Source organism: Talpa europaea, assembly GCF_964194135.1.
Source record: "Talpa europaea genome assembly, chromosome: 10".
Lineage (NCBI taxonomy): Eukaryota > Metazoa > Chordata > Mammalia > Eulipotyphla > Talpidae > Talpa > Talpa europaea.
The window spans coordinates 30,709,640-30,721,433 of record NC_140077.1 but is presented as its reverse complement, the minus strand read 5'-3'; the positions used below and the strand labels follow the sequence as shown (position 1 = coordinate 30,721,433).

General features: G+C 52.5%; 1 protein-coding gene across 1 annotated transcript; it reads right to left on the bottom strand.

Moving 5' to 3' along the window:
- Positions 1 to 866: 866 nt before the first annotated feature.
- GDF10 (growth differentiation factor 10) lies at positions 867 to 11,335 on the bottom strand (the record flags this gene model as incomplete). The annotated part of the gene is made up of 3 exons (XM_084244898.1): positions 867 to 1,211; positions 3,091 to 4,013; positions 11,023 to 11,335. The coding sequence occupies 3 exons, from the start codon at positions 11,333 to 11,335 to the stop codon at positions 1,020 to 1,022; spliced, it is 1,428 nt and encodes a 475-aa protein (XP_084101024.1). The 3' UTR covers positions 867 to 1,019.
- Positions 11,336 to 11,794: the final 459 nt, after the last annotated feature.

Sequence of the window (11,794 nt, the reverse complement as noted above, 5' to 3'; positions counted from 1 at the left end):
AAAAAGGTGGGGCGGGTGGGGGGGAGAGAGAAGGAGAGAGAGAGAGAGAGAGAGAGAGAGAGAGAGAGAAGGATTCATTTCTGAAGCTTAGAACAGAGACAAGAGTGTGTACATGGCCTTGGGGTGGTTGTGGGGGCCTACCTGAGCCTAAACGTACCCATGTCCCCAGAGGCCACCCAGATGAGATGTGATAGTTAAAGTAGGGCTCCATTGATATTTTAGAATAGGTGACATCCAGTTTTTCAAGATACCACTGTACCTTTATTAGTTTTCCATAAAAACACATAACATACACAATCTACAGTATAGAAAGTATAATTTACAAAAATATAAAAATCTTGGTTATTTTTTAGTATTCCAACATATGTATGTGTTATTTCAACAGGCATGTTTAAACAATGCACACTTGACCAGCACGATTACCTCTGCGAATGGTGTCAACTCTCTCCTTTTGTTTTAAAATAAAATATATATTAAGAAAAAGAAACCAAAATTGGTTATATGTGCATATTGTATGTATAAAAGCTTTTGTAGTGGATTCAAAAGAAAACAACCATTTATACCATTATTGAGGCCCTGTTTTCCAGTAACCAATATGTAGCCCAAAGCATTTTAAACTGAGTATTTTAACAGAGGTTCTTTCCATATGAAAGAAGCATCCTTAGATTTGCAGCCTTCTTCGCAGGTTATGAGATGATGACCGCCAGATCCAACACTGTGGACACGTTCAGTTTCAGGCCTTCCAAATAGTGGGATGGAACACAGGCGATGGTCAGGTGAGGGCTAATTCCCAGATTCCTTGGGTGTTCAGACTGGCATTTAGGAGGCAAGTCACTGGAGACCCCAGAGTGACGTCCTGGGTGACAGCTCTTTCTGGGACCCAGCAAGGTTGTATGTGAGCTCTGCTCTCCCTTTGAGCTGCACCCCTAGTCAAACCCCATTCCAGAAAGCTCCAAGCACTCTGCCCTGCTGGGTGTGGAGTAGGGAGGAGGTTTCCTGGCACCCCAGAGTGCCTCCTCTTACCGGCAGGCACAGGTCTCCACAGACATGTTGGGATACACCTTTAGAACCACGTTCCGGTTCTCATCTAGGAAGAGGACCCCAAGGGAATTCATCTTGTCAGGAACACAGCAAGGCTCTGGGATACCCGGGACAATGCCCACAGCCCTGACGATGCTCTGGATGGTGGCATGATTGGATGGGCGGACAATCTGCAAGGAAGGAAAAGGAGCTTCGTTACCTGGGCCTGCTGCCCACACCCCCAACCCCCACAGGCCATCTTTGAGTAAGGCCATAGAAAAGGCATCATCCTAGAAGGACAGGTGCAGGGCTGAGGGAGACACACTTCCTCTGAAGTCAGCCACAGACTGAGTCCCAGGGAGGTTTGCAAGAGCCTCAGGCCCCTCTGCAGCCTAGAGGAAAGTCACATCCTTACATGGCACTGGCCACTGGGGGGCAGCTGCGTGCCACACAACCCCAATGAGCACCTGGGACTGGGCAGGAGCTGTCCAGAGGGAAGGCCTGGGGAGAAGCCCAGACAGTTCCACTGGAGCCAGAGCTGCCCAGATTTCAGACTGCGGAGTCCAGACATGCTTTCCATGGGGTCGTGTGCTTAGCACTGAAGGGCGAGGTCTGCAGGTATGTGTATCAGCCTCAGGGAGCTAGAAACTAACATTTCCCAGGTGGGTCTGACTTTGGGATGTCAAGCACTATCTCACCTATATCACCCCATTTTGTCATCATATTAATCTTATGACCTAATTTCACTAGTGAAGAAACTGAAGCTTAAAATGACTAAATAACTTGACCAAGTCCCCTCAGTTAAAAAGTCACTGTGCTTAGAAAACGAGCTCACTGGGGCCAGGCTCTCTCTCCCTATGCAAGCAGTCTCTCTCATCCAGAAGGCTCTAAGTCCTGCCATTCTGTCTCTTCAGTAAATGCCTACAGCAAGATGAACAGGACCAAGTCGCCAGCTTCAGCTCATTGCTGACCAAAGAATTTGACATACAGTGTGTTGATGAGAAAGGCCTCAGGGGTGGAAGTGAGGCAGGGACACCTGATGTACAGGGTTTAGGCTGGTATCAGGGAAGTCAGGAAGGCAGTGAGCTAAGCTGATAGCGTGAATGCCAGTTGCAGCCTGCACTGCCCCAGCCCTGGGCTAAGCCTGCCTCTCTGCCTGGCATCTCCCTTCTTCTCTTTTGCACTTGCAAGGCTCTGAGGAGAAGCCCCTTAATTTCCAAACAGGTTAATGCAGCCCCATGCCTGGGTCTGGGATTTCCCAGCTGGCTGATTTATTTATCTTCAAATTGTATTTATACACCGACTTCCGTTCTGGGAGGGGAAGGTGTGACCTGGAACTCAGCAGAGGAACTAAGCAGGAGAGAAGGATGTGTAGCATGTGGAGGGTTGACGCTGACATCAGCTGGCCGTCAGCCACCACAGCGGCCTTCGAGAGATGGAGGGACAGAGCCACGACCCAGCCCTGAGGGCAGGTGAGAACCTGCCAAGGGCCAGTGCAGCAGGTGAAACAGCCCTGGCTATTTGTCTTGCAGACTGTGCACAGCGAGAGCAGCTGTCCACGGGTGCTTGCCCTGAGCGTGAGGGAGGCAGAGGGGAGTCTGCACTGGGAAGCCACTGAGGCTAGTTCTGTGCTGGTCACAGACACCAGTGTCCTGAAGTCCAGGCCAGGAACAAAACCAAGAGCTTTGGCAAGGAGGGGACTTGAGGGACCTGTCTTATCTGTAGGGGGCAGTGTCTACGCAACGCCTGTAGATTATTACTCTGTGGGAACACACGTGGGGAGATGGGCTCTCCTATCTCATTCCTGCAAAAGAAATGTTCTGATTCCAAGCTCATATATAACCACATCTACACATTCCAAAGCACAGCGAAACCACATCCACTTGTGGGTTGTCTCCACCACAGGCCGCCACTTTGTGACTTCCCTCTACTTTTCCCCTGGCTTGAGGTGATGGGAGGTGTTTTTTTCCCCATTTTACCAACAGGAGGCAGAGGGACGTGCAGTAGGGTCAGAGCTGAGTTAGCCGCACAATACTCAAGACACAGTGGTGTCACTCAGACACACCTTACCCTGGGCATGGGGAACTCGCACGCTCCCGCGCAGTAGTAGGCGTCGAAGGATTTGGGCGAGATGATCCATTCATTCCACCCGATGTCTGCAAAGTCCACCTTCAGATACCTCCGGGAGCAGACCCTCGGCTCATCCCACTGCTTCCTCCGGGCTTTCTGCATTGTCTTCTCATCAAAATCTAGCACCTGTGAGGCCATGTACACATCCTGGCCCTTCTTCCTGCGGTCCTTGCGGCCTGGCCTGGGTTTCAGTACACGGAAGGGACTGGGCCATAGTTCGTGCTTGTGGTAGTGCTGGGTATGGGGGGCATGTGCTGGCCTCTCATCCAGCCCTGGCAGCTCATTGTCCTGGAGGGGCCCGGTGGCCTGAGTGGCCCGGCGCACTCGGGGGTCCGCTGAGCTATTGGGAGCTGCTCCGGGCTCTGGGTCTCCAGCCTGGAAAGGGTCATATCTCTGCAATGTCACTGCCACACTATTGGGCTCTGAGATGGCCAGGTCATTGGCATAAATGAGGATGTAGGGTGCCAGAGGGCTGCGTTTGGGGATTCCCAGCTCCTTCTCCCCAGAGTCTAGCTGGACAGAGAGGAGCAGTTCGCCATCCCGGCGTGCCGCCTTGACAATGGGGGAGATATCCTTGGCTTGCCACAGGCCCCGTGGTGGGGGCACCAGGGCCATGGCCCCCCGGAGCAACCCCTGCGTGGCTGTGTTCTGGGAGAGACTGCGAAAGACCAGGTGCTGACGTGTGGGCGCGCTGGAAGGCAGCAGGCGGCAGGACGCGTTCTTGGCTCGCTGCTTGCATGGTGGCTCTCGTGCTCGGGGCCACCGTGGTTCTGAGTAGAAGTGGAATGTGGCTGTGAGGATCATTTCTGAATCTTGCATGGAAGTCAGGTTGAAGAAATACACGGCCTTCTGGTCGACCATTTCTGCAAAGGAGGGCACAACTATTAGGTTGTCTCCAGGATAGGCCCCTGGAATCACAGGGTCTGCCTCCCAGGGTTGGGATGGAGGAGAAACACCCACTTTGGGGCCTTCCCAGGCCAGCTTGGCTTTCTTCACTGCGTGTCATCTGCAGAGAGGTTGGGGATTATCCACATCTCATTGCAAACAGGCCAACAAAAGCGAGCAGACAGGGAAGGTACTCAGACCTGGTAGACCTTAAAGCTCCTGTCCCCACCCCTGCTTCTTACTAAACACATGAACATCACTGACACTTAATGTCAAGAAACTAAGGTGGGAGCAGTTGTTCAGGATGGTTTGGGTGGGGTCCAAGCCCTGCTAATGGCAGCCCCTCCTGTATTTCTACCGCCCTCTATTCACAGACATTAAATGTGGTCATTCTTCCAGATGAGATGTAATAAGAGAGTCTCATACTTTTCCAGCATTCTGAGTGCCTTTGGAGAGAAACTGGGGTCATCTGGGCTTCGGTTATTTGTTTTGCCCAAGGGCTTTTATGATTGTTTTGTGATTGACATCAGGGTTGCACAAGGCCATGCAACAAAATCTCCAACGTCCAGCTTGCTCTCCAGAAGCTCAAACCCTGAGACGGACCAGGATCCCTCAAAAATCACAACTGTAGCTTGAGAATGCCCCAGCCCTGCATCCCTCATGCTGTCTGCTAGTTGTTTCGTCTTGCCTGGATCTACTAAGTCTGCCGCAGGGCCCCTGGGCTGAACATCCCCATCCCCAGGAAGCCGTCCTGAGCCCTGGCAGCATGAGTTCCCGTAATGGTCAAGTGCTCCCTTGTGTTGCATGAGGGGGAGGAGTCATTCTGAGCCTCCCTCTACACTACCCATGATGCTGTAGATGAGTGAGAAATCAGAGATCACAGCAGGTCTATGTCCTGCTGCCCATGTACTTCTGCTGTGTAAATCTGAGAGAGCAACAGCGCTCCCAGGAGAGGTAGCGTGTGTGTGTGTGTGTGTGTGTGTGTGTGTGTGTATGTGTGTGTTGGGGGCTTAATGTTGGGTTCTCCAAAGGCATGTGCAGGCCCAAAGCTTATTGGACACCTGCAGCCACAGGATCAAGCTGGGTGCCCAAATCTTCATTTTAAGTTTATTTGTTAATATTGGGAAGAAGGCTGGTTTAATTTTCACCTACTCTAAGGGACTATGAAAAAGGAAAGAAGGAAAAAAGACATTCATAGAGACCCAATTAATGGCAGTCTAGGCTTGGTGTCTTCTTTTTTTTTTTTTTAATAATTTTTTTTTAAATAGAGGCATGTTTTATTTATTTATTTATTTATTTGTTTGTTTGTTTGTTTGTTTTGTTTATACATGCACTGGGTACAGTCAGAAGTGAGGGAGGGTAAGAGAATTCACCAGAGCCAGAGCGGGGAGCAGGGCAGGCAGAAGGACCGAAGTACACTGCTGAGGAGAGCAGCGGGCGGCAGGAGAGGTCTGTGCGCCATGTGGGACCTTCCTCCGGTGGCCGGGGAGCAACCGGGGATCGAACTGGTGCCGCAGAGGCCGCGGGCAGCTTCGCAACCCAGCGCTCAACCGCTGCGCCACCAGGGAGGCCCTAGGCTTGGTGTCTTCTTTAACCTCAGAACAAACACACACGGAAAGCACATTGAATCCTGACTTCCCCGAGTCCTATGGCCTCGAGTGTCACGGGTTTAAGCCCTTCCATATTCTCCTGTTCACTGTCTGCCTTTCCTGGAGATGCTGATTCAGAGGCTCAGGGACAATGTGGCCCAGGGGTTCATGTTCTGACCGGCATCCCAGGGAAATTTGGGAAGCACTGGTGGGCAGCTGCTGTGTATCTGCAGCATCTGGATTTGAACTATGGGTGGAATGAAATTTCACCAGCAATGCAGTCCCCTCCACCCCCAAGCTAGGAAAGGCCCTAGGAACCACGCTTCAAGAGAACCACGTCATGCTTTGGGACAAGAGAATCTCTATCTCACGTGATTGTTTGGAGGATTAAATAAATAACATATGGAATGTGCCAGGCACAAATAAGGAACTCACAAATGTGGTTCCCAGCCCTTTTATCAGAAGGACCAATTGAGGTGGGCAGAACAAACTTCTCCCATACCAACTCAGATATCTCCTTCCATCATCCATGTGTTTGAGTAGAGTCCCAGCTAATGTGGCAGATGCATTTTTCTTTTATCAGTTCAAATCTTAACCCTATTGTTCTAGCAGACTCCCTGCTAGAAAATACTTAAGAAGCTCTAGGGCACTCATTTCTGACTTTTCCCAGAATTCAACAGGATGTAGGCAATTCTGGCCTGGAAACCTATAGCCCTGGGTGAGGTGGAAAACTACAAAGGTAGGGGAGGGAGAGAGATGGGGCTTCCTAGAGAAAATCCAGTGATGAGGTAAAGGACAAGAAAGTGTGTAAAGAAAGACAACTGTGCCCACATGGCAAGGACAGCCATGTATGACCCAAGAAAACTGCAACCTCTAAGTCATAAAAGGAAAACTGCCCCTCCCTGGAGGTCATTCCTGACAGGGTGCAGAAGGGGCAGCAAACACTGCCCTCATTTAGGATGGGGAACCAAGTTCAGGGATTCAGAGGGGGAGGAAGTTTAGAGGTCACATAGCCTGACTGAGCCCACTCACGGCAGGGGTCCTTCTCCATTTGACTTGAATGCCCTTGATGCCAGGGAGCTCACCCCTCACTAGGCAGGTTGCATGTGAAGACCCGCCCTGCGGGGAGCTGTGGGGTAGGAGATGGGCTGCCCCCATGGATGGGCTGGGCCTCTTCTCTGTGCCTGCATGCCCAAAATGCAGGGGCCCCAAGTGGAGGCTGGGAGAAGGGGCAGCTACCTGAAGTCTCCTGGCTTGCATGAGCCCAGGCCACAAAGAAGAATTCCCAAAAAGAAGCTCCTACTTCCTGTGAACTGTGTTGGTGCCTCTGGCTCAGGTTTCTTGTTCATCAAAACCCTCCTTTTTCTTCTCTCTCTCCCTCCTTCTTCCTCTCTCTCCTTTCTTCTTTCCCTACCTCCCTTGTTTTCCCAGGAGTTGGAAAACTCCTCTGGGTTGAGTGTTGGGTTGACTGGGGTCAGAACAAAGGCATCAAAAGTGCCCCGTAAGAGCTCAGTGTAGCGTGGGAGAGACAGAGGAATCATGGTGTGATGCCCATCTGAAGCTCTGTCAGTTCACAAATCACTGCCTGAGCCCCCGGTGTGCTCAGTACACTAAATCTCAAGTCACTGGCCTGGTCAGAGCCCTCCATCACCCCCAAATCAAACTCAACCCCTTACTAAGACCCTACTTGAGCTGCCCTGCCTACTGTCCAGCTCCCTAACTCTATCTCCCGCCCCACTTCACTTCTCTGTCCTGGTCTCCCCGGCCTCGTGTCCAAACAGGAAGCTTCCATTTCAAGGCTTTGCCTTGGCTGTTCCTTCTGCCCTCATCACTCCTCATCCAGGCCACTCCTCTCTCCTGCAGGCTCTGCCCGAATGGCACCCCAACCAAGGGAGCCCTTGACTCTCACAGCTGGAGGAGGCATCATGTCCACCCCTTGATTCATTGTCTTCATGTCACTTGCCAACATCCTGATAGATGTTTCTGTCTTGTTGTCTTTTCCCCCAGCACACAAAGGCCAAGAGAGGAGGGGCTGTACTCGGGGGCTCTGGGCGGGCTGGATCTCTGCATTCTAGCACCAGGCCAAGCATACTCAAGGCTCAGACAGGAGTGACCGGTGATGGGGAAGAGCGTGGTCTTTGCTAGATCTGTTCACTTCAGTTAACAAAGGGGGATCCTGGCCTGCTGCCCCAGGGCTCAGCAAACACATCCTGAAACAGTCCAGACAGCCTCATGCTTTGGAAAGCATAGTTGACCATGAGAATTACCTGGAGGTGGAGGTACTGGGCAGCGGGATCTTTATCCAGTTACTTTCCCTTGAGCCTCAATTTTCCCATCTTTAGCCTCCTGAGACTAATATTAGTTATGGAGCTCCAAGCACCAAGCATATAAGCACACTGGATCCCTCCACTGACACAATGGGGGCAGGGATGCGTCATTCATTTAGGGACAAAAAGACAGAACTTCAGCGAGGGTACATAACTTCCTGAAGTCACCCAGTTGGTAAGCAGCAGAGCCAGGGTAAGCATCCAGGTGTCTCTGGCCCCAAGCCCTTGACCTTGGCTAGAACCATGATCAGATCACATAACTGTGAACTGCTAAAGGGATTTGCCAATACAAGCAATTATTTGCACGTTTTGAGTTCTGACTCTGAGAAAGAAAGGACCTACCTATTTAGACAAGCTGATTTCTCTGGGGGTCTTTGGAAACCTCAGACCCCTACATAGTTCTATTCTCTGGTACAACTACACCTCCTGCCTCTTTGAGTTAGGCTCAGAGGTTCTTCTCACTAATGTGGGCATATTAGGGAGCAAGATGCACTTCAGGGAGCAAAGGAAGGGAGGGATGGGTGGTGTAATAACAGTAGGAGTTAACATATGATTGACTCTTCATGTGCCAGGCACTACTTTAAGCACTGGCCATGTCTCAGGAAGGGAGCATTATAAGCTCCGTTTCAAAAGTTTAGTCTCTTGCCCAAGTCGCAGATGTGGCATTTGGGTTCCACCAGGTCACACGCCATACTTGAACCTCAGCTATGCTGCCTGGTGGCAGGCCAGGACCATAGTCCCATTATAATGTGGGCTCTGGGGCCTTCAGCACTTGTTGAGAAGGAAGAGGTGCTGCCCGCTGGAGGCAGCAGAGGTCCCTGTCATGGAGCAGGTGCTACTGGCATGTTTCAGGACCACCGCTGAGGCCCTCAACTTTGTTCATTAACCAAAATATGAGGGATCCCTCCCTATCCAGGCTCACACCTCACAGCTGGGTCTCTGGGTCATGAAACAGGTACCCCTGAAGGTTGGTGAGGGGCTGGGTATGAACCAATTTAAGTGAATCAAGGGAGGACACAAGAAGCCAAACTTACCCATTAATAGAACACAAAATCTACTTTATCCCACGGAATCATAATTTCCCCCATTGCACGTACAAAAAAGCAACATTCAGAGAGGTAAAGGAATGTGTGCCACAGCACACAGACAGCAGCTGATGGAACTGGAACTTGTACCCAGGGCTCCTAGATGGTTCAAAGAAGGGTACTGGAGTTTTTAGATAGTCCCAGAGAGGTCCAGAATAATTCTGATCTCCCAGACTGTTCCTCCCTTTCTCGCCCAACCTCTGGGCTTAGTTCTGATGGAAGTGGAGGGAGGGGGCTAGCAGTGGAAATAACAGTGGCCTAGCAGATGGCAGGTGCCAACCAGCGAACAGTCCCTCCCCAGTCTCAGTTTCCTTACTTGTAAAATGGAAGGACTGCAGTTGAAATACTGTCCAGGTTCTTTTCTGGGCTAATATTCTATGCTTCACTGCGACTTACACTACCCCATTCTGTGAAAACAGAAACTGTGCCCCTCCATGCTCAGGGCTATAGCAAGTGAACAGATATAATGGCATGCTGCCCCTTATTGCAACAGTGACCTTGGCAGCCTTGCTTTTTTTTACTGAAAGTCTTTGAGTTAATGGAATCAAGGTCAAGACCACACCTATAAGAACACAAATGCTTTGTACTCCCAGGAGATTAACATGCACCAAGACCTAATCTGGCCAGTGCTGAACTCAGGGTTTAGACACATTACCTCATCTCATCTTTCCTGCAGCCCCACAGGGAAGATTCTGGTATGACCTGTCCATTTTGTAGAGTACACGTGAGTCCACAGAGCTTTAGTGATTTTCCAAGGTCATGGCCATGCTACATGCTTCTTAAGTGCCCTAATTCAATAATGATGTTGCAGAAGTGGACCCCAGGTGATGAATCATTGGTTGACCCCGAGGCACTAATCTAGTGAGTCTTCCCAGTACATGGTTATGTGAAGTTCAGTTTGCATGTCTGGTTCTGAGGTCATGGATGTTACCTTGACTCAAAGAGCCAGAGATGAACAGGTGGCAGATCTCACCCATACTGTCTGTCCCCAAAGTTAGAACTGTCTTCCCTACACTGCAGGAGGCATCCCTACAGATGGAAACCTTTCCCACAGGGCCACAGGGGAAATCTGCCCACTTTTTTCCTGGCAGGCGTTCTGTGACCATGAATAGTCTGCACGACAGTCAGGGTCTTCCCACCTGCTCTCCCCCATCCCCCACCACCTCTCTGCTCCTGGGCCAGGACAGGTGGCCCAACCTGGGTGGGCAGGCTGCTGATGCTGGAGCCTGCACATGCTCTCAGAGCAGGGCAGGGAGAGTTCTGCAAGTGGCCTCTGTCCAGCACCAACCAAGGTGTGGAGAAAGGGGAACAGCAAGGATGTCCTTGCAAGTGGAGCAAGGATGAGAGAGAGGCAGGGTGCCTCACTGCTCAAACTTCTGGACCCTTCCTCAAAGCTTTAGGGTCTGAATACTTCATGCCAGGACCCGGCTGGCCTCAGTCCTGAGCACCCACCGCCAACCACCCAAGGCCTTTCTCAGTCCACGCTGCTCCCCTAGCCACTGAAACATTACCTGCCCTCAGCTAGAACCTCTCACCTTCTGCCTGGGCAGGATGTCTGGTATTTTTACCAGAGCTGCTTTATGCCATAGGATTGTGCCCTCCTCAGTGTCCCCCCATCTGTGAAGAGCCAACACAACTGATCCTTTGATACAAATGTTTCATCCTGCCCCCACCCCACAGGCTCTCCAGCCCAGTCCCATCTCCACCTAGTGCTCAGAAGCCTTTTGTGGAGGGTGGGCTGCACCCAACTTCCCAGGCTTGGCAGTACCCCACGGGCAGGAAGCATGTGCTTATGTGCCACTCTGCCACCGGAGGCTCATCCTAGAGGCTGGTTTTAGAGTGCTTAGTGAATAGTTAGTGATAGAATGAATGAACTAGTCAATGAATAGAAAGAAGAGAAACTCGGAGCTGCAAGAGGCGGGTAGGATGGACAAGTGAGGCAGGGGGAGAATGAAGACAAGGGCCCCAGAACCCCCCTCCACTTACCCAGCCGAGCCCGAAAGCTGCGGACTGTGTTGCCTCCTCCCGGTCGCGCGCCTCTTTGGCTGTATTTCTCATAAAGTCGGAGCATGTGGACAGCGACCATGTCCTGGGCGCCAGGGCCCAGAGCTGCTGCCGCGTCCCCTGGGAACCGCTGGGGGTCCTTGTTCCCAGCCAGACCATCGGCCGCCGTGGGCAGGGACCGGGCGGGGGCCGTGTGGCTACCACCTACGGTCCGCAGCAGCAGCGTCAGCAGTGTCAGCAGGGGCAGCAGTTGGGGCTCTGCTCCTGAGCTGATCCGAGAGAAGCAACGGGCCATGGTGGGAGGTTGCGGCAAAGAGCCGAAGCCCGGGAGGAGGAGGGAGCGTGCAGGCGCACAGGAGGCTGCAGGAGGACTCGCTGGTAGACCCCGGCAGCCCGGGGTGCAGGGCGCTGGGAACAGAGATCCGCGTGGGGCGCAGAGCAGAGAGGGGCGGGTAGCTTAGCTCCGCGCTGGTCCCAGCCAGCGGTCACCGCGGTCGGAGCCCGGCAGAGTCGAGTCGGCGAGCTGTCTCCGCGGACTAGCACCGCGAAACTTTGCAACCCACAGTGCGCTGGCCTCGGCGGGTTCGAGGGGCGGGGCGGGGCGGGGCGGGGCGGCTGCGCCCTCGGGGGGATCCGGCCGCGCGCCCCAGACCACTCAGGGCCGCCGCCGCCTCTGCTGCCCCTGCCCGGGCTGCGGTGTGCGTGCGCCCGTGTGTGGCGGCGTGCGCGCGCAGGGGTGTGCGCCCAGAAGTGT